This window comes from Diplotaxodon limnothrissa, linkage group LG12 (assembly GCF_057381915.1).
Source record: "Diplotaxodon limnothrissa isolate DT_005_m linkage group LG12, D_limnothrissa_male_GT1.1, whole genome shotgun sequence".
NCBI classification, from domain to species: domain Eukaryota; kingdom Metazoa; phylum Chordata; class Actinopteri; order Cichliformes; family Cichlidae; genus Diplotaxodon; species Diplotaxodon limnothrissa.
The window spans coordinates 3,188,661-3,211,313 of record NC_140607.1 but is presented as its reverse complement, the minus strand read 5'-3'; the positions used below and the strand labels follow the sequence as shown (position 1 = coordinate 3,211,313).

General features: G+C 41.2%; 1 protein-coding gene across 2 annotated transcripts in view; it reads left to right on the top strand.

Moving 5' to 3' along the window:
* Nucleotides 1-20,980, top strand: part of fkbp15b (FKBP prolyl isomerase family member 15b) — a 29,811-nt gene extending 8,831 nt beyond the window's left edge. Inside the window, exons 2-29 of one of the 2 annotated variants that reach the window (XM_085367030.1) lie at nt 4,252-4,355; nt 4,444-4,522; nt 4,714-4,783; nt 4,876-4,950; nt 5,150-5,248; nt 5,458-5,607; nt 5,723-5,791; nt 8,009-8,152; nt 8,278-8,420; nt 8,503-8,551; nt 8,638-8,754; nt 10,390-10,474; nt 10,550-10,650; nt 10,782-10,836; nt 10,949-11,058; nt 11,156-11,254; nt 11,342-11,436; nt 11,988-12,090; nt 13,177-13,348; nt 14,942-15,078; nt 15,184-15,339; nt 15,440-15,592; nt 15,997-16,089; nt 16,855-16,968; nt 18,441-18,548; nt 19,033-19,697; nt 20,242-20,350; nt 20,521-20,980. In XM_085367030.1, coding sequence (XP_085223156.1) covers nt 4,252-4,355; nt 4,444-4,522; nt 4,714-4,783; nt 4,876-4,950; nt 5,150-5,248; nt 5,458-5,607; nt 5,723-5,791; nt 8,009-8,152; nt 8,278-8,420; nt 8,503-8,551; nt 8,638-8,754; nt 10,390-10,474; nt 10,550-10,650; nt 10,782-10,836; nt 10,949-11,058; nt 11,156-11,254; nt 11,342-11,436; nt 11,988-12,090; nt 13,177-13,348; nt 14,942-15,078; nt 15,184-15,339; nt 15,440-15,592; nt 15,997-16,089; nt 16,855-16,968; nt 18,441-18,548; nt 19,033-19,697; nt 20,242-20,350; nt 20,521-20,598 — 3,532 coding nt within the window. In that variant the 3' untranslated portion in view covers nt 20,599-20,980. The remainder of the gene's footprint in view (nt 1-4,251; nt 4,356-4,443; nt 4,523-4,713; nt 4,784-4,875; nt 4,951-5,149; nt 5,249-5,457; nt 5,608-5,722; nt 5,792-8,008; nt 8,153-8,277; nt 8,421-8,502; nt 8,552-8,637; nt 8,755-10,389; nt 10,475-10,549; nt 10,651-10,781; nt 10,837-10,948; nt 11,059-11,155; nt 11,255-11,341; nt 11,437-11,987; nt 12,091-13,176; nt 13,349-14,941; nt 15,079-15,183; nt 15,340-15,439; nt 15,593-15,996; nt 16,090-16,854; nt 16,969-18,440; nt 18,549-19,032; nt 19,698-20,241; nt 20,351-20,520) is intronic. The other variant, XM_085367031.1, reaches the window with a different exon arrangement.
* Nucleotides 20,981-22,653: the final 1,673 nt, after the last annotated feature.

Genomic DNA, 22,653 nt, shown 5'->3' with positions numbered 1-22,653 from the left:
CTTTACAAATCCTACCATGTGGATTCATGGATTTTTTTTTTTTTTTTTTTCACATTCTGTCTCTCACAGTTGAAGTGTACCTCTGGTGCAAATTACTGACCTCTGTCATCATTTTAAGTGGGGGAACTTGCACAATCGGTGGCTGACTAAATACTTTTTTACCCCACTGTACATACTATACTATACTTTATACAGTAAAGTTACAGCGGGATACAAATAACATCAGGCTGATCCTGCCACGATTTGTTCCCCGGTTCAAATCATGGACAAACAGTATCCCACAGCTGTTTATGTTTTTAAACCCATTTTGCACAGAGAGGCATTTTTTGAAAAAGCAATGTTGAATATTATTACACGGGGAAAAAAACAACTACACGTAAAATAATCACACTGTGATGCCTCTGCCTTTGTAAATGGAGGGACAGTAACTGTGTGTAAAACCTGCAGTCAGTCAGATTAACAGTATTTTGTGTCTGCCATTCTGCAGTTCATCTCATGTAAACAATAACGTGGCGTACAGCGTGACGTGGAAAAAGGCACATACCTTTGATGTTGTGTGACGAACTCTGTATTCCTCGTCCACACTAAACTCAAAAAAGGAGTTTTAAAAATCTCAGTTTTCAGTGATTCGAAACGCCGTTTCCATGTGGACGAAACAGCTGCGTGTTCAAAAATACTCGTGTAGGTGCGGACGTAGCGTAAAAGAGTTAGTCGTTTATTTTCTTACTACCTGTAATTTATTGCAGATTACTTGTATTTGCTTAATTATTTACTAAATGTTTGAAATAAACCGCAATGGAGCAAAATATGGGTGTGTGTGTGGTTGGAGGATGTGTGCGCGCGAACATTTTTCTTGTAAAACAAAGGGGGCCCAGCAAAAAAAGTTTGGGAACCACTGAGTTGTGTCATCTTTCCGACATACTGGCGGATCTTTGTTTCATCCTGAACAGTGGTTCTGGCACTCACTAGTCCCAAGCTTCTTTCCTTCCACTTAGCGTAAAGTGTCAGAGTGCTGGACTTTTGTGGTGAAACCTTCCATGCATGCTAGGGAACTTTCTTGCCCTGATGTCAGTGGGACCAGTCTCCTCCTTTGACTGTCTTATTATCCCAGTAAAGTATCTGATGACTGACAGGACATATGTGGCAACTCCCTGAATCGTGTTTTTCTTGTTCAGCTGACTCCTTAATCTCTACACAAATGCTATGGCAAGGGGGAGTGAGGAAGTTGGGTCATAAAATATAAAGACAGCAGGAATAAATAACAAATATGAGACATGTATACAAAACAAGAGAAAGGCACACATTAGAGCGGCGGTCTCCAACCTTTTGCACCACGGACCAGTTTAATATCAGACAATATTTTCACGGACCAGCCTTTAAGGTGTCGCGGACAAATACAACAAAATAAAATGATACAGACAAAGACAAACTGTGGTATTTTGCAAATATAATAATAAACCGAATTCACTGTGTAATTGTGTAACTTTATTAGCAGCCACCTCCTGAAATGCGCCAACAACATTGAGAGTAACATCCTCTCTGTCTTGATGCATGCTCAGTGAGTAAATCTCCAAAGGTTGATTCTGTTCCTCTGGACGTAGCGTTTGGGGAAACCTGCAGTCAGCTGAGACTGAAGAAGTCACTTGGATGAGTGACGAAACGTTTCTCCCACAAAACGCTACGTCCAGACGAACAGAATCAACCTTTGGAGATCCTCCTCTCTGCTTCTTGATGCTCTCTGATCGCTATGGCAATGCGTAAATAGTTCTTTCAAAATAAGACATACGACTACAACACGGAAAAAGACCCAGGGAAACCGACTTAACGATAAAAACCCTGAAAACCATACATTTCACACCCGAGCCTCAACTCTTGCGGCCCGGCACCAAACGACTCACGGACCAGTACCGGTCCGCGGCCCGGGTGTTGGGGACCGCTGCATTAGAGGACAAAAACACAAAAAAGGTGTACAGTAGTTGGGAGCGCTGTGCTGCTGCATATGTCTGAATAATGCCCATAAAGGCAGCATGGAGGGAAGTTAGCCATCTGTCAGAACTGCAGGAAGGTGTGATGAAGAAACTGGTGCCTAAGAAGTACAACAAGCTGTCCATACTCGAGGCCTGGTGAATTGCCAAGCTAAGATTCACAACCAGCACCAGCAGGCCAGCATCAGTCTTTCAAAGTATATCAGGGTGACAGGTCTGTAGTCATTTAACCCAGTGACCAAGATGATTGTGGAGTGCTTGAAATGGGAGGGGACTTCACACAGTTTCAGGGATCTGTTGAAGATCAGTGTGAAGATGGGAACCAGCTGGTCAGAGCATACTTTGAGGCAGGAGGGTGACACACTGTCTGGACCTGGTTCCTTCCTGGTCTTTGTCTCTTGAAGACTTGCCATCACACATAAGAGTAGGTGGGATTTCAGTAAAGAGGGGTGGGTGGTGGGGGCAGCACCATGACACTGTGGCTACGTCCACACCTCGTTTTCTCTCCGTTTTGGCCTCCTGTTCACACTGAGACGGCGTTTTCACTGAAGGAAAATGCAGCGTTTTGAAAACGCTCTCGAAATGCATACATTTAAAAACAGTGCTTTCACGTCGCGGTGTGGACAGCGAAAAGACTTTTTGAAAACAATTACATTTTAGTCATGTGATGCAGTCATGTGACCAATTAAACTAAGATAGAAGGCATTATACGGCAGTTGTTTTGTTTGCTCTCAATTTTGACAGTCCTATTAAAGATTAATATCAGTTTGTACATGCTGCAGATAGCTTTTCTTCAAATTCTTTAATTCTCACTCGCTTTCGCTTTCAGACGAAAACGCCGTTTTCAAATCTATCCGGGCTAGTGTGGATGTAGCCTGTGCCTGACAACTGTCTTTGTAGTCTACCTGTATAAGAAATAGAGGTGGGAATCACCATACATCCCACGATACGATATTATCACAATACGATATTATTGCAATTTTTTAAAAATATTTTGCGATATTCAGATTCTGTACATAAAGGTAAACTTTATCAATATTCATTTTATCTAATATCAAAGTCTCATACTCAGTCTTTCTCTCAGTTCAGTTTTATTGTTGACAAACTGAACGGTTTGTATTACAGTCTAGTCCAACTTAACTGAATGCAACCACCTGGTACAATTACAGCTATTCTGAACTATGCAATTTATGAAAACTATGCAGCCCCTTCAGCAACTGAAGAATTTAAAAGTAAATTAAAACAAAATATAATTTTACATTAAATAAAAAAGTTTTAAACTTAATTAAAATAAAACGTGTCTTAAATTAAAATAAGTAAACTGTCATGTTTATTGCTGCCAAAATAAAGTTAAACACATTTGGACAGTGAAGGAATGTCAGGATTCTTGCTCAGAAAAAGGATCAACATGCTCTGAAGTCAGAGCACAAAAACCCTTTTTTGTAACAAAATATCGATTTCTGCTGTCCCTGTATCGATACATTATTAGCAAACAAAATATCACGATACTACAGAATCGATTTCCCCCCCCCCCCCCCCCAACCCTAGTAAGAAATAGAAACCCAGGCTGTTTTTGGTTAGCTCAGTAGTCAGTGTTACTAGCTATAATTGGTATGTCTCTGGCTGTTGTAGTACTACTACTACTACTACTACTAATACTACTACTACTAATAAAAATAATAATAAAAATAATAATAAAAATAATAATAAAAACAAGCAAGCATTGTTATTTCTTTTGTAGCTATTTTTAATTACTTAATACAGTAAAATGCAATGACATAAGGGAACAGATTTTAGTCAAGCATGCCTATCAGACGTATAAACGTATACAGTATTATCACCGTAGCAATAACCTTCTACCAATGTGTGGTAAACAGTTGGGCTGAAGAGTTCGGCTCACTGCTCAGCCCCTGTGGCACAGAGGCCCTTCCCCGGAACAATGTCACATCTACTGGTGCATTCTGCCATGCTGCCGTGTTGGTGTCACTTCAGCTGGTCAAGATTCTGTTTGAGGGGAGATCCCCCAGGAAACCATCTGTCATCTATTTGGGATCATGGTTTGATGTTTCAGACATGCATACAATATAATAATTTTTATTTAATCATTTTAATTTCCATGACATTATTTTGCATACTTTCATTCCCAACACATTACCCAGTATCAGTATAGATGTCCAGCATGGTTTTTTTTTTTTTTTTTTTTTTTTAAAGCACCATATAGCAATGCAAATACAACCACATGTACATAATCTTTTGTGTTTTTTAGGGCCAAGCTGGCTTCCCTGTTTGGATTAGACCAGGAAACCAGTCAGGGGAACGAGTCATTCCAGTACACAGCCCCCAAACAGCCTAGAAAGAGCTCCAACCAAGGTAACAGTCTCAGAACTGCAGCATTGCTGAATTTACATCCAGTTGTCGTGCAGAGCCACCACTGATCATTTCTTTAATATTATTGCAGCTCCATCCAATCAGAAGCCAGCTCTACAACCTGGAGCTCCAGCAGTATTATTTGCAACAGCAGTCCAAGCCTTCAGATAGTGAGTTTGAAAACCATTTTTAAGCACTCATCTAAATATGTCAGGTGCTATATTCTAAATGTCAGTTTTCATGTTTATTTGTTTTTTACATCTGTTTGGAGCATTATCCCCCTTTTCTTTACACAAATTAAACTCTTTACTCCCCCAAAGTTCTCTCTCTGTTCACTGAACAGCTGTGTTGTCTCATGTAGTATTAATGGACAGTACATGAAGCAGGGAAAGCTGGGAGCTGCTGTGCTGGGCAACCATACAACAAAAGAGGTTGGAGCTTTGTTATTTAGTCTCTTACTTTATGCTCCTGGTTTGACTTTTGTTTGGTTTTTAATAATGAGCTCAGCTCTTCTTTTCTTCAGTACAAGCTGCTTCTGTATTTAAGCCAACAGAAACAAGTAACCTCTGCCAAGATTCACGTGGGCTTTGCTTTCACGGTGAGTATAGTCATGAAGGATACAAAAGTAGATGCACCATCTGAAAATGTTAGTTATATATTTCCGATAATCATTGCGATACCTGTTTAAACCCTGTTCTTTAGATAGTTTTTCTTTTGAAAAGCTTGTAGCAGCTGTAAAGAATAGCTGTTTCCCCCACTGACTGTTTTCATGGCTACATGCTCTTCTTCCTCTGCAGGTACAGCAAAACAATTATTGCACTTTTTATGATGACCAGAGGCAGAACTGGTCCCTTATGTTTGAGTCAGAGAAATCAGCTTCAGACTTCTGCAAAGAGGTGAGCCTCAAATAATAAATACTGTGATTACAGTTGGGCCAACACAAAACAAACAGACTTTGTTTATTGACAGCACAAAGTCCAAAAGTATCAGGCGATCTTCAAAAAACGATGTGTGTAGTCTACATTATGTACAAGCATGATGAAGAAGTCTTCACAAATTTCTCATGTGTGGGACTAATAAAGGTTATCTTATCTTTTATCATCAGGTATGTTTAGCAAAAGTGAACAGCGCTGCGACTGTAGATGTAGTGGTACTCCAGGACCTCAGTCTTGGTGAGGGCCAGTCAGTGGAGAATGGAGACTCTGTGGAGGTGGTGTACACGGGCTGGCTTTTGGAGAACCACACTTGTGGACAGGTCAAACACTCACATCATTCATTTTAACAAGTATCAGTGTTTTTTGTTTTTTCTCTTGTGGATTTTCTGGTTATGATGACGAACAAGTCTTTGAATCTTATTTGTATTGCTACAGATGTTTGACTCCAACCAAAACAAAGACAAGTTGCTGCGACTGAAGATTGGAGCTGGGAAAGTGATCAGAGTGAGTGAAAGTATACTGCAGTGACTGTGAATAGTAGCTCAAAGGGCTGTCCACACAGGAAGTGACATGCAGTGATGTGGCAACCCAACACCATAAAAAGAATGGGTGAAATAAGTGCGGGTGATATGAAGTTGGTGGTTCGAGTGAAACTAAATGAGGTGGTTGCTGATTGGCATGGCAGGGTGCTAAATACATCGGAGGATTATCTAGGCAGCCTGAGCATTGAATGTGTGTTAGCAACCAACCTTCAGCAGCAAGATAATGCATGCTGAGCTAATTGCTTTCTGTGTGGATTCATTGAATCAAGTAAAACGTGAATGAATAATGTAGCTGTCATAGCTAAACACAGTAATTCCAGCTACATTTTTATGGAGCTCTGTGCAACTTGATAAACTCACTGATGCACACAGGATTTAAGTGAACTGAAGTTTGTGTGTCGTTCATGTTAACACACTGTGTGACCAGACTGTCCTTCACTACGATGTTGTAATATTATATGTACGGTATGTACATCAACTAGCATATTTTAGGTATGATGATCAGAGTTCCTGTTACCATGACTAAGTAGCTTGTTGTAAAAGGACTAAGCTCGAAACATTATGCTCTCCATATTGCAGAGAGCTGCCTAATCTTCCCATCTTGACTGTTCTTGGAAAAGATTTAGTTCTACATTCAGTATTTAAAATTCAGTTTTATTTGTATAGCACCAAATGACAAAAACTGTCACCTCAAGTCTCTTTAAATTATAAGGTAAAGACCCTGCAATAATACAGACAAAACCTCAACAATCAAACCTCCTTTGAGCAAGCACTTGGCGACAGTGGTAAAGAGAAACTGCCTTAAAAGAGGAAGAAACCTCTTGGGGAGGGCGGTCATCTGCCATGACCAGTTGGGTTGATGGGAGGAAGACGGCATACAATACACACTGTGGAAGGGAGTCAGATATTAATAATGAATAATGATTATGATGGTGAGTGAAATAGAGCATCATGGTAAGCCCCCAGCAGCTAAGCCTATTGCAGCATAAGTAGAGGGGGATTCAGAATCACCTGATCCAGCCTTAACTATATCCTTTTTTTAGGCTTTATGAAAAAGGACAATTTTAAGACTAATCTTACACGTAGAGGGGAGCTCTGTCTCCCTGGGCCAAACTGGGAGCTGGTTCAACAGAAGAGGGGCCTGAAAACTGAAGGCTCTGCCTCCCATTAGGCCTGCAGAGCGAGAGCGAAGTGCTCTAATAGGGTGATATGGTACTACAAGGTCATTAAGAGAAGATGGGGCCTGATTATTTAAGACCTTGTATGTGAGGAGCAGGTTTTTGGATTTAACAGGGAACCAATGAAGGGAAGCCAATACAGGAGAAATGTGCTCTCTCTTTCTAGTCCCTGTCAGGACTCTTGCTACTGAAGACTTTTCAGGGAGTTTTTAAGACATCCTGATGATTATAATGAATTACAGTACAGCCAGTGAAGAGAGAAAACTCATCCCTATCAGTACTGATGTTGCAGAAATCTTTGTGCTTTTCTTTTTTTTTTTCTTTTCTTTGTACAAGACTTGGTGATGGGAATAATCATCATTGTCTGACATGCCTCATGCTAGCTTGTGATGTAATTTGACAAGCTAACAAAACACTAGAGGGTTCTATTCTTATGTTATAGATTGTAACCTGCACTGTGCTTAGAGCCGTTTGTTTCTCACTTAGAGAGACTACAGCCCACATTCTTCACTGTCCACAGACTGTTAGTCAACCAAGAAAGTTGGAGAATGCCTCATTTTTAAAGATATGTTACAGTTCATTCACTCATTAAAAATAAAAAGCACATAATACATGAAACGGCTTAGCTACTGCCTGCTTAAATGACAAAAAAAGCCAATATTACATTCTCACATTAGGTTTGATATTAATTTGTTTTACAATGCTGGGGTCGTAAATGAGACCAGTGGATTAGCCAGCTGCTTTTAGGCTCACCTTAACTTATGATGTTGTCGATTAAATAAATATAATTTTCAGTTTATTAAATCATCACTTATTTATATTTGCTCTTGTGTTGGGTCTGTCCTGCATTTCTAATCATCCAAAAATGCTACAGTTCCTTTTGAAAGGTTCTAGCATAGCTTTAAATTAGTGTGTGAGCACTGAGATTGTGCCGTTTATCACTCTTCTGTTGCTATTATGTTATTACCTCATCTCTTTCCTCTCCTTCGCTGTATGCACAGGGCTGGGAGGAAGGGATGCTGGGGATGAAGAAAGCAGGCCGTCGTCTCATTGTCATCCCACCCGATTTAGCTTACGGATCTAAGGGTGTCCCTAACCGTGTCCCGGCTAACAGCACTCTTATCTTTGAAGCAGAGCTTCGACGGGTAACATCCGCTGTACAGTCCTCGACATCTCCCTCATCTGCTTGTATCTGTTTTAGCAACTATAGTCTACCGTTCAACCACTTTCTGAAATATTAGAAGCTTATTGAGCTTGTTTTGTGGTTTAGGTCAAGTTCTCAAAGGACAGTGGCTCTGATCGGGCAAGTGCTGGCTCCAGAGACTCTGCTGCTCCTTCCCCAGCCCTCAGTATTGAAAATCTGGTCCCAGAGCCCTCAGCACAGGCCCCCTCTTCAGGTTCAGGAAGACCAGGGTAAGATTTAAACCTGATAAAATAGTTAGCACTATTATTCTAAACTTTTTTTTCCCTCACAGTAGCTGATTTGTCTTCCCAGGGAGCCACCACTTCGTGCAAAGTCAAACTCTCTGAGTGAGCAGCTGGCTGTAAGCAAGCACCTCATTTTGTGTTTTTGGTATTCATTTGTTTTGGTGCTGTGAAGATTGGAGCTGCTATTCTTCTCCAATTTCAGAACCCAGATGCTACTAAAGCCAAACTGATTTCTCGGATGGCAAAAATGGGCCAGCCCATGCTGCCGTTTCTGACAGGGGCGGCCAGCCAGCCTGAATCCAGTGACTCTGAGCTTGAGGTCAGTATCTTGTCATGTGTACTGGTTTAGCATTTTCCTGTTGTCAGTAACCTAAATATTACTGCCCTTGTATCCAAAGCCTGATAAACTTTATTCCTGTACCTGTAGATCATTTTAAACCCACAGGTGCTTAAAATACTCTCCAGAAAATGTACCTGAATCCTGCAGCTAAGCCTGGTTTAGTGTATTTTTAGGCATTTCTTTAAAAAGATTTCTATCTTTGGAAATGACCACCGCCCTCCTGTAGGGCCAGTGTACTGTTTGTAGCTGTAGTCCACGAGGTAGAGCAGGTCATCCACTAATTGGAAAGTTGGTGTTTAAATCCCTGCCTGCTCCAGTCTCCATACCAAACACCGCTGGACAAGATACTAACCCAGTGCTCTGCAATGGATGCGTCATGAATACGCGTATGAATGTTAGATAGAAAACACTTGCTGCCAGTATGCTGGGGTTCTTACTGGTGGATGGGAGCGTTGCTTCTTCATGTTTTCAGGTCATGGAATGGGTCCTGACTGTCGTTTGCACTTTAACTATTATTAGGGTTGTTATTAGAAGTATTAGCGTTATTAGTGTTATCTGCAGTACCTGCTTCAAAAGACTTGGTGTTTAAGCTTCACAGGACAAATTTATGGTAAAAACTTCATGTCAGGAAGTCCCTGAGATTGTTCCTTGGCTCTCACAGCTGATCTAGATTAGGAGGCTATTTTCTGTAAAAAAAACAAAGGAAAATTAGTCCAGTGCTTTAATTGCTTAACTTTGTCTGTACAAAACCCACAAACGCCGTATATGGAATAAAATGGCTCCTTGCTTATGTTTTCACAAAAGATGAAACTGTTTTATATTGTATGTTATTTCTTGTTACATTTAAAGTGGCATCTGAGTGAAATGTGGATCAGCTGGCACTTAGCCACACTGTCCCAAACACAACTGTACTTCATACTGTTGTGTGTCTGTGTGTCTCCATGGATGTGCACAAACACAAATGTTTGGATGTTTTTCTGTTTGTAAAACATTTACATGTTTTACTTTTTTCCCTTTTATTAATGATATTTAAAACATATGGTTAAAATAGTGTTTTATGTTTGTCTTTAGCAATAGAAGACAGTGTGTATGAGTCATTAAATTTCAGGTTAGTTTGATTTTACAAAACTGCGATTGTAACCATATTTTTTAATATGACTAATAATGAATAACTAATAATAAGTATCTTTGTGTATATATATGTGTGTGTGTGTGTGTGTGTGTGTGTGTGTGTGTGTGTGTGTGTATGTTCATACATTTAGAATGCTCTTAACACTTTGTCTTTATTGATTTTTAAGTCATCTTGTTGATAAATATGGTCTGTGGCTGTAGAGGTGTGTGGGATTATTACACTGTCTTATGCTCTTAGATTAATTTTAGTTAAACAGGAAACTAGCATTGCATTTTGATTTCAAAACTGTGGACATTACCAGACAGCAGAGCCGAAGAGGAAAAATTTAAATTGCAGTGGTGCTCGCCATGTCCTTAAATCTAATCTAAGTCTAAAAGAAAAATGATGAGATTAATGCATCTCTTTCACATGAAAATATGACGCACAAAATGTTTTCTGGCATCATCATTGGTGAGTTCACACTGCTGTGCGTTTATCTCCAGGACACCAGTGGCAGCAGAGCAAAGGATCATCCCGTAGTTTCATCTCCAGTGCCGATCACCACTGCTCCTGCAGCTGCTGCACACGGTAAACTTCTTGTCCTTACTCATCCGTCAGTTCTCTCTTCCTGCATCTGTAAAATTGCAGTGTTTTTTTTTGCAGTACATCCTCATCCTCATGCTCCTCCCACCTCCGCCTTACTTCCTGTTATGAGCACTGTGACAGCACAGCCTGGACTGCCAACCAGCAGCCACGCGTTCCAGGTGTAGCATCGCCACTGTTTGTACTAACTTAATATTTTCTAATACATGTTGGAAGAAGTAGTGGCAGAGATGGAAAATGTGTGTTTATGTCAGTGCATTACATCATTTCAAAGCCTTGCTCCTACACACAGACTCCACTGCAGCCTGTGGGCCAGGTCTACCCTGCACCAGCTGTCCCATACATGGGTAGGATTCAACCACCAGGAAGCCACTAGTTCATTTGATGACCTCATGATAATAATGCTGGATGCAATGGTTTCAAATTACACACCCTTGTGTGCTCCTGTTGTTTCTCAAGGCTCTGGGGATGTGACTTCCTTCTTGATGACTGAGGCCAGACAGCATAACACAGAGATTCGCTTAGCTGTTGGAAAAGTAGGCGATAAAGTGGATCAGCTGGCTTCAAAGGTACACTCTGAAATGGTACAAAATCATGAAGCAGCTTTAATGCAAAGCAGAAACATTTGATTTCGTTTTTTTTCTTCTTTCCTCAAAATCTTAACAGATCGATGATCTTCAAAAGCAGGGGGGCCTTTCCACGGGTTTGTCTACTGTGTCGATGGAAACCTCCATGATCTTGCACAATATCCAAAGAATTGTTCAGGTACATGCATCAGCAGCGCAGTGCTTTATAGAGGCATTGTTAAATCCCCCCATCTGCAGCTGTTCTGAGCACTTATTTTGCTTTCAGGAAAATGAGTGTTTAAAAAAAGAAGTGTTTGAGAAAAGTTCTCGCATCGAGGAGCAAAACCGTAAGATCGGAGATCTCATCAACCAGAACCAGAGGTGAGTTGAAAGAATTAAGAATTACGCACAGATACGGGGCAGCCTAAAGCTTAAGTCTCTTTAGATGTTCAGATTCTTATTCCTTGCACAGTGCCATCAGGGATCTTGGCAGTAAAATTCAGAGATTTATAGACTCTGACTTTTGAAGCCTGTTTGTTAAGTGTGTGGCTGCTTGTTTGTTAATACAGGCACAATGTGGAAGCAGCTGAAATGCTAACGTGAAGATGAATTCCTTGATGCTGCAGTTGTTATGAAACTTTATAGAAACAGCAGAAACATTAACAGTTTAAAACATTTTTTTGTACCAGGCTGTAATTCAGACTTTTTAATGACATAAGCCTGGATGTTCTGTCAGTACCAGCGAGTTTTAGTGTGATGCAGTTTTTAACAGTTCAGAATGGGTTGCTTCTAGTTCTAATGTTTAATTGTCTGTCTCTCTGTCACGTTGTAATTTGATCTTAACAGTAACCAAGCAGTCCCACATAGCCTAATGAAAGCACGAGGGAGTCTTTGAGCCTGAGTGTGCTTGATGCAGACGTGTGATTTTTCAGGTACATGGAGCAGAGTCACCTGATGCTGGAACAGAGGAATGACTCCCTCAAGTCGTCCAGTGAACAGAACCAGGCGAGACTGCTGCAGGCTGAGCAGGACAAAGTGAGTCGTTTGGTATTTTTGGTCTTTAATGAATCAAATAAGGCTGTTGGCTGAGTTTTGGATGTTTGTGGTGACAGACTTCCCTTTTAGTGAAAGGACTAAGAACTTAACAGGACATGTGTTGGACTTAGTGGTCACATGCAGCATATTACAGTCTGCTGATTTTGTGGCAGGCGGCTGCGGGTCTTCACAATTGAGATTTAATGTTTTTTTTGTTTTTTTTTTTTGTTCTTAAAACCTGAGAATAAATGTTGGTTAAACTGTTTTGGATTTATTTGTGATTTTGTAATTGAATTGCTTATTAAGTGTACAAAGGGTGTGGTGTAAGGTTTAATGACGTGGTGTATTTGGTGATTCCAGCCTGCCTTCTTATTGTGCTCCTATAGTTTGTACACTTGTGTGTCGCCAGTTTGTAGTTTGGACTTGGTTAAAGGTTTGCTGTCTGCTGATTCCACTCTTTTCCAAATGCTCTTTTCATTGTATTCAAGCTGCAGTGCTGCTCTGAGGAAAAACTCCTATTCACTGCTCTCTCTTCTCAGCATCCTCTGCCTTTGGACCTGGGCTCTGGCCAGGTGAGCCTGTTTCCTCTGTGTAGTGCCATCAGACTGGGGTCAGCTAGAATCTGTAAAATAAGAAAAAGCATCTAGAATTATAATCGATGTTTAAATTACAGGAAGACAATGCTGCCTAAAGCAGTTTTGTTGTTATGCTGTAAGAGAGCGCAGCTGAAAAAAATCCAGAGACTCTAAATAGTCATTTCCAGGTCATTGCAGACCAGAAAGCACAAAATTTAGCACAAAGAACTGTGAGAAGCTCCTATTTGATCCCAGTCTGACTGCAGCCACTGGATCACCCTTTTTCATCATCCTTCACTGGCACCTCAACTAACCTTATTTCTGTTTTTGTCCTTCTGCTTCCTTTTCATCAATCAGCACTCACCATTTTCCTTCCACAGGGACACACTGCTAGCACCAGCAGACACTCATCCAGGCTTGTTTCTATGTTGTTCCACCATCTCTGTGGCTTTTATTTTGATATAGTGCCACCAGTACATCTTCCCCTCTCACCTCTCGCCAACTCCCCCAGGTTCGTCTAACAGAGGACCTGGCTTCAGCGGCAGCGCGGGTGTCTCAGCTGCAGCTCGAAGCTTCAGCTCACCAGCAGAAGGCCGCGGAGCTGCAGGGTAAACTGAGCACAGCGCTGCAGGACGGTGAGAGCCGCTGCCAACGCGTCGCTGCCCTGGAAGCACAGCTGGAAGGTGCTTGTGTGCTCGATTTAAATACACTGTGCCCGATAAGTATAAAAAACATTATAAAAATTGTGCCTTTTTATGAATATCAGAATTTTTGGTGCTGCAATCAGAGAGGTGCATTCAATACAGAGTCTACCTCCGCAGATATTATATCCATCCATTCGCTTCCGCTTATCCTTTTCAGGGTCGCGGGGGGCGCTGAACCCTATCCCAGCCTTCATAGGGCGAGAGGCGGGGTACACCCTGCACAGGTCGCCAGTCTGTCACAGGACCAACACACAGGGACTAAAGAATTAAAGTTTTATTCATGTCTCTCTAAAACATCTCCAACAGAAAAACACAGCGATGGTTTACGCAGGTTTAACTGCTTCTTTGTCCTGTTGTTTAAACTTAGAGCAGCTGATGCTGAAGCAAGACATGTTGGACATATTAGACATAACATGGAAGGATAAGACTCATTTTATTTATAGAATGTACAAATCCTTTTATCAGATGAATACATTTCATACAAGTGAAGAAGCAAAAACACCCAAAGGTTTTGAGCGCCTCGAGAGAGCGAACAAACTCATAAATTTGACTAAATGTGTAACGAGCTTGTACTTTGGCTGGTTCATAGTCATCATTAGGTCCACTGTTAAACATTCCCCAAACGTTTTCCTAACAATCTGTCTGAATCTGAAATTGTCTGACTTAAAGCAGAAGATTTTCTTTCTTTAACATAACTGTTCCTTCACATTATTATGACAGTTAACAGGACTAGTTGAGGTCACACAGAAGCTGAAATCGGATTGTTAGAAAAGGAAATCAAAACTGTGTTTTACTGCAAAACATACAGCAGCCACACAGAAGGAAGCCTGTCCCGTATCCTCATAACGTTTAGCACCAGAAGTTTAGTGCTTAGCACTTTTGTTGCCCCACAATAAGAAGAGACTGGGTTAGAATCCCTTCTGTGGGGTGTTTGGATGTTCCCTGTTTGTGTGGGTTCTCTCCGGGTACTCGGGCTTCCTCCTACAGTCCAAAGACGCGCAGCTAATGGGGTTAGGCTAATCGTTAAATCTGGCTGTCTCTGTGGCCTGCACAGACAGATGTCATGGGGGTGGAAGGAGGCTGACCTGTCCAGGGTGTATCTGACTTCTCCCCCCCTCCCCCTATCCATGCATGGATAGATTTGAATATTTGAATTCTCTTTGAATTCTTCATTCTCAACGAATGCCTTAATGTATGCTCTCTCTACTCTCGACCATGCAGGGAGCTCACGCTTTCCCTTTTTGCTGAAATGGAGAGCAGCCTCAGTGTCCTTGTAGTGATTTGGAAAGTTCTGTCCATGCCTTAAATCTTTTGTCTTTCCCTGTAAACTTACGGCCAGAGCTACCGACCACACAGATATTTTCCCTTCCAACATCTGAGCTACGAATGTTACTTTAACAGAAACGTTTGATTTTAAAAAATATGCATGTGTGACATCAGCAACAAGAAAATCAAGGCAACCCTGTGTAAGAACATCTAGTGCCTGGTACATAAAGAGCAAAGGAGAAGATGTCAGACTATTTTTTTTGAAAAATGGACCGGACTAACCATCTGTGTGTTCATGTGTTTCAGAGCTGAAGGAGGAGGCAGAGAGGGTTCAGACTCAGTACCGCTCAGAGAAACAAAGACGCAAAGAGACGGAGCTGAAAGTGAACACCATGGAAGAGGAGCTGCAGGACCTGAAGACTGACAAGGAGAGCCTAGAACGAGTAAGCAGATTTCATTCTTTTGTGAATGAATTACAGCAATACACAGTCACCATGGAAACAAAATCAAAAAGGGATGTCTGACAAAAAGGTGTGCCTCACATTTAGGCACTTTCAGAAAGAAAGAAGAAATGGCAGGTGGAGCGTCAGCGTCGGGATGAGGAGGTGGAGGAGCTCCGCAAGAGCAGCCAGCAGGAGCTCGACAACCTCCGAGCTCAACTTCGCAAGGCCAGGACCAGCAGTGACAACGCTGCATCAGAACAGGTCACATCTCTGCATCCAGCCCAAGGGCGATCACGTCTTCTAAATGGAAAGATCAACAGTGTTTTGTGAACATTAACGTTGCTTTACATGCTTATTGAAGCTGTCTCAGCTGCAGGCAGAGCTTGAGCAGGAATGGAAGGGCAAGTGTTCCCAGATGTTGGCTTCAGCTAAAGGGCAGCACAGCAGAGAGGTGGCTGAACTAACAGAGCAGAGAGAGGGTCTGCAGGACAAGTTAACCCAGCTGCAGGAAAAGGTGCATGAGCTCGTGCTCTCATATCGTCTTATGATGTTCATTTTACGCCCTTTGGCACTTCATGTAAAGCACTTTGAGTTGCTTTGTCACTGAAACGTGTTTTAAAAAAACAAAAAAACTTACTTTTAAATGAATCTCTTAATTAACGTAGAAATGTGAGAAGTACACTGACCTTTTCTAGATGATTATTATAACAATAATAATCATTTTAACTCACCATTCATTTAGTAACTAGCAAACATTCCACATATATAATATAATACTACCACACGTTTCATTACTGCGGTGTCCTGTGCCACTCAGCAGTAGTTTCTTCAATTGTTCAGTTTAAAGTTGAGAAAAGTTTATATTGGGACACGTACACGTTACATGGTGTGTTGTTGAATCATGTTTGCTGTCAATAGTTTACAGCTCTGAAGCAGCTGAGAGACTCAGAAGAACATAGTCTGCTGCAGCAACACAAGCATCATGAGGAGTTGCACGCTCTTCAGGAAAAAGTAAGATGGATGACTGCATTTGACTCATCTTGTCTAACAAGATTAAATATTTATTATTAGCTGGGAATGCATTTTTTCAGCGACTTCACTACCCAGGAATATTTAGCCCTTTAGCACGGAGACTGTGCCTAAGCTGTAGCCAAATCTTGACATTTTCACCTGAACAAAAAGCAGAGCTACACAGAATCCTGATCTTAAAAGTGATGGTAATAAGTGTGGCGGGGACTCCTCTGTTTCTCTGGGAAGTAGCTGTTAAATGCCTGTTATGACTGATTAAAATAAGATAAGAAGAACTTTATTTATCCTGAGGGAAATTCTTTTGTACACATGTTCAGTGCAGCGAGAGAGGCAGAGGAGCAGAGGAATAAGATACAATATGTACAACAGAATACAAGTATACAGTAGGATAGTGCAAAATATAAGATCAAATAACTGTAACAAGTAACAATATAACTAAATCCTGAAGCTTATCAGTGCAGGTGATTCTAAAGTGACATAGTATTGTGCTATGATGGGGAGATGAAACAAACATTCAATGAAAAACTGTTGGTGCACGGTCTGAATGACAGAATAGCTTTGTTATTAATCCTCAGGAAAATCACCTACAGAGTGAGGAGGAGTTGTAAGGATCAGTTCTGCATTTCCAGTCTTTTGCTGCGTGTGCTCCGATGGTCCATCATGGAGGCGTGCATGGGGTGGGAGGGGTTACAACCATACCGTTGTGATTTACATTACATATATTTATGTCATGTTATTCTCTTCAAGTACACAGCCTTGGAGCAGCAGGGAGCGACTGTAAGACAGAAGCTGCGAAGACGAGTGGCAGAACTGGAGAGCAAACTGGAAGAGCAGGAGGCTTCTGGAGACACTGCAGCAGAGGTGAGAAGTACATGAAACCTTTCAAACAGAACAATTAATAGAAGGTGCAGTGCAGCCTTTGTCTTCATCTGTCACTTTAAGAAGCTGTTTAGCTGATAGAAATCACAGAATGAAAATCATGATTGCATATGAAACGAGCTTCCTACAGTCTGAGAGAACAGAGTCTTCTAGAAGTAAAGTTGGGGAAGCGTCCCAGACTTTGAGAGGCTGTGTGGGCACATAGTTCAACAGTTTAAAAATAATATTTCTACATGCACAGCTGTAAAGTATTGGCTGATTTTATAATATATGTTACAGAATATCAGTAAAAGAATCAGAGAATCTTGAGTATTGTCTGTACGTAAAACCTGTATCGAACATTGAAGATGTTCAGATCCTGACACAGGACTGCATTGAAAACGTACACGATTCTGCTGTGGAGAACACGGCATCACACAGCAAAGACTAAGATGATGTGCTTATATAGAAACATTTTGGCCATTATGAAAAGCTTTAAGCTGCTGAGCAGGTGAAATCTGTCCTGGCAAAATAAAATTATTAAAATCTTCCTGGCATGAAGTTGACATTTATATTTAACAAAATCTCTTATATATTTCCAGAGGCCTAATATTAACCTAATTTGATTTAAATGACTGATGTATTGTTTGAAGAGACACTTTGTATAATGTTTAATATCTTGAGAGCACAGTTTTTCACAGAGGGTTTGTATCGTAAATAATGCTTCAGTAAATTCATTTTCTCATTTTGTTTTCTATGTAGAACGGTACGAATATCTCCATCTTTTTATGAGAAGCCAACAGTTAGGACAACAGGTTTCTCTGAGAAATCAGTCCAAGGAGCTGAGACAGAAAAACATTCCTGAAGTTTCTTCTTTTTAAGTCTCTTTTCATCCATGACCTAGATGACTGAGAACCTTCAGACATATCTGAGACATCAGGTTCAACAGGAAGTCAAAGTGCTGATTTGCACCATAGTCATGGTTGCTTAAAGCTTAGGTCAGAGGAGTGATGGCTCTGCAGCTCCTGTAAAATCAAACATCATTAGATGAAATGTAATGAGTGAATATAATGAATAATATAGAAAAATCGAGTGAGGAGCATGAAATACAGGATTATGTTCACGCTCCTTTAAACTGAGACAGCATGACCGATCACCATCATAGCCTTTGTAGTACATCAACAGTAGGTCTGATTTTGGGACGTAGAGTTTCTTCTTCTATGATTTAGTCCTAAAAATACCAAACACGTGTTCTCACTCATAATCAGTGGGTTTCCTAGTGTGGGTACGCATCATGGATCACAGCTGGTGAATGGACTGGTTCTTATATAGCGCTTTTCTACTCTGAGCACTCAAAGCGCTTATCAATAAGCTGAAGTAAAAGTTTGCTTATTGGTACGCGCATTAGTGTGATGCTGTGTGAAGTCTAAGGCCAGTGCATGCTGGGACATAACTCACCATTTGTGTTCTTGTAGGTGAAGCGTGTGATGAACGGAGTGTTCCACTCACTGCGAGGGGAGTTCGATCGCACTGAATCCTACACCGGCCAGGCTGTGCTGGGGGTCATTGTCTCTACCATTAAGGTAAAATCCTTTTGAAGCGATCAGGAGCCTCACAGCATTCGAGTGTCAGTCGTAGCGCCTTTATTCTAAAACACTTCCACTGCTTCGGCACCTTATGTTCAACCAGGAAGCCAGCTTTGCAGCTCCTTGCCACACCACACACGCCAAGAGTTCATTAGTTCCAGTTCCTTTCACCTGTCCCCTCAGACCTCCTGGCACCGCCCCCTGTGAGCTTACTGTACCACCCCTCCACTGCAGCAGAGCCACAGACCACACCTTTCTTTTTTATATGCAGCCTTTGTGCACAAATTCAGAGTTCTTAAATGTTTGGACTAATCGACACATCTTTTGTCTTACATCACCACAGGTGGAAAGGCATTGTTCATTTATCCATATTGTACAATCACAGCACTCATCTCATGATAATGGAAGTGTTTGACTGGCATTTGGTTTTGAATCACAGAATTCTAGAACCAGCCATTAATGTGGTTTTCTTTTCTTCTAGAATGTAACTCTGCAGCTCCTTAGTGCCAAAGGCGGGGCTGCAACAAGACCAATTACAAAAGAGGAGGAAACAGCGGAGGAAGAGGAGAAAGAAGAGGTTGAAAATGTGAAACAGGAAGAAGAACCTCACCAGAATGTGCACATAAATGGAGAGACAGAGGTCAGAAAGGAAGAGGAGGAGGAGGAACATGTGGCTGATTCAGATTCTCATCAAGTCAGGGAGACTCGTGAGGATCAGGAAGAAGCAGCTGAGGAGACGGTGTGTGAGTCAAACACAACAACTCAGGCAGAACATTCACAAAGCACAGATATCCATCCAGTTTCAACGACTGAACTCGAATCAGAAGAGCTGACAATAACGGCAGCACCAGGAGCAGAGTGCGAGGTACAGGAGGAGGAGGGGCAGCAACCTGCTCCTGAAAGCTCTGCAGAAGATAAAGACACCAGCAAGTCTTTGGATCCAGATGAGCGTTCACCTGACGATGGGCAAGATGCTGTGTCAGAAACGAACGCTGCAGTGACCAGTGAGGCATGCGTGGACAGCGTGGAAGATGATGGAGAGGATGTAGGAGAAAAAAATGCTGCTTCTCATAAAGCCTTTGGACCCCCATCCAACCCGCCTCCACCACCGAGCGAACTTCAGGACACCTCGGGAGAGAACACAGGGTGAGCACAGGTCATAACGGCTGGTGGTAAAGTTACGAGTTTGATTTTGTGGCTCTGCTGGTCAAAAAACAAAAAGCCTCATTGGCCTCCCTATAGACTGGGAAGCTGCGTCCACTTTTCATATACACTTTATGGTTAATGTTATTCCAGCCAATCACAACAATGTTTCAGTATAAAATTATACACACAGGACAGAGTGAACATTGGTCTGTTACATGGTTGCTTTAATTGGGGCTCATGTACTTCGTCATGTGAGGACTTATAATTCGTGCTTATAAATGCGTCCTTGAACGCATCACGTTTCAAGTATTCTTTCTTAGACTGTCGTGGCAAACAGCTGTCAGTAATACTGAAAAGTTTACCAGTGGAGCCAATGAATAATGTAACCTTAAGCGCATAGAGAGTGTTAAGAAAAGACTTGTAACTTGCAACATATTTATGTCTACATTACTACTGACATACCCTCCTGCTAACTAACCGCTTGCATAAACGCTATCCTGCTGGCTTTATTGCCTCGCCCCACCTCTTTCTGCTATTCTCTCAGTCTGACTGGGAGAATTGATGAGGAAAATGGAGAGGAGCCATTTTTCCAGAACACAACTCCTGCCAATCCCCCCGCAGCACCCAGCGAGGAGGAAGAGGAAGAGGAGATGGTAAGGAAGGATCTGTAGAGTTCAGGCAAAGCTCTCAGATTTGATTGAGCGCTTTTACCTCATCCCACTAAACCCAGCCCTTCCCCTGTGTGTTGTGTCGGAGATGTTTTAGCACTTGGACACTATTTGTGATTTTCTTCTTCTTCTTTTTGCCTCTGCTTTGTGTCCAGAGCCTAAAGGGGCGTCCACCACCTGCTCCCCTGTTTGGTGATGACGAGGATGATGATGATCTGGACTGGATGAACTGACATGGAACCAGAGCACTATTAGTCTGCGTCTTTTAATTTCCAAAGCTACAAACACTGCAAGGTGTACCAGCTGTGTCTCCACGGTAGAGCCGTGAAGGTGAAAGAGATGAACTGACTGAACAGAGGATGGTCAGTCTAGCTCTGCAGCTCCGTGTGATCCTGCTCATTGATCGGCTGCTGCAGACAAAGCAAAGCTTCAGCCTTGAAAGCCTGTAATTAGAGGAATCTAATGAAATGCCTTTCTGTACTTGTTTAATAACAGTTGATGATGCAATCAGTTCAGGCCCAGATTTTAACATGCAGTGTAGCAGATTCACATGCAGGAATAAATGATTTCAGACTGTACTCGCTAAGTTTTTAATCACAGTTTTAAAAACTGAACTTTTACGTACTTTTGTTAAGCTGATATTAATTTCAAAAAATAAATGATCAGAGACACGTGGCCTTTATTGACTCTCCTGGTTCAGTGTTATGTGTTTTACTGTAACTGTGTAAGTTCAGTCCTGGCTATTTCAGGAACATTCACTGAAGTGAACATCATCCTTTTATTTACATATAAAAACTATTGATTGGTTATAAGTTAAAGCACAAAGCATGATTGCCTCTTTAGTGGCATGTCTGCCAATGACCAGGAGAGGGAGCTCTAGACCAAAGGAAAGCTACACTGCTGCTGAGTAAGCGCCATCAAGCTGACGAGCAACCTGTAGGAAAATGTACGCTCGGCGTCAGATGAAAGGTTTCTGTAATTAGTGAATTCAATTCAAATGTGAGAAAAGCCAAAATTTCCTACTTTTCCTTTTTCCTAGTTTTAGTTGGCATGAAGTGAGCCTTTAATACATTTAGTCTGTTAGGGGGGTTAATGTTACCCTGTGCAGTGTTTTCAGTGGCCCAGCAACTTACATTTAAATCTAGTACCTTTAAATTCTATAAAAATATGGAAAGAAAAAAATATATATATATATACACACACAAACATAAACATATATAAATGACTTCTGAGTAGTCCTTTCCAATGGGTTATAGCTGTCAAATTTTCATTGGCTCATGGTTTTAAGTACAGTTAGTGACTTGGTATTTTTTCAAGGCTAACATTCTGATTTGTCCCAGCATAAAAACATGTGGGACTAATAAACTGAACCTAGCTTTTATGTTGCAAGTCCTCAGAAAAAGCATTTCTCAGCCTTGCTTTCCCATGAAATGTTAAGCATCAGGCAATTTACTCCAGGTCAGTTTTTATTCACCAACTCATAGTTACTTTGTATCAATTAATGCCGAAAATACCTTTATTTACATACATACAGTGAACACCATATTTGGTAATTAATGAAGTAATAATTTTACCTTCATACTCAAATAGGTGCCAGTATGTGATTTATTATTTTTTTAGCTTTAGAATATGACACTTGACAAGGCTGCAGTTTTTAACAGATCTTAGATGCATTTTTTGGCCCTGGAAAATGAATCTGGGTCTCAAAGATGATTGTGATAATAAAGTGAATAAAAGCAACATTTATCCACCCTGATGCCCTCAGAGGGCCTGTAACTAAATTTTCGTACTATGATGGTACAAAAATCACCTGATCGTCTCAGACCTGCGAGGATCAGCGAACTTTTTCCACTTTTTGTTGGATTTTTCTTACGTAGCCACTCACTAGGTAACTGTCTTTTTACTATTCTTTATAAGAGTTGTCATAAAAAACAAATAACTGCATATGGGAGAGAAGTTAGCCTTCATGGCTTTCTGCCAGATGGGGTCTTTTGAGAAAGTGGCATTTAAACCCAAAACGTGATCTGAAACCTAAACGAGTATCTTTTGGTTCTTAATCGTTACCAAACTGTGACTCGGAACTGAAATTAATGCACGTGTTGAGACCATAATGTGTTAAAACACTGGCGGATGAATCCAGGGAAGTCGCCTCACCATGTCACACCTTGGCAGAAAATATGCTCACTTTCGGTTGTATATTGCTTGTGTTGTCTAAAAATTGAAATTGCCAACAACCTCTTTTATGTTTACATGCACTTGTTATGTATTCGTTTTGGCTGGACTGGTGA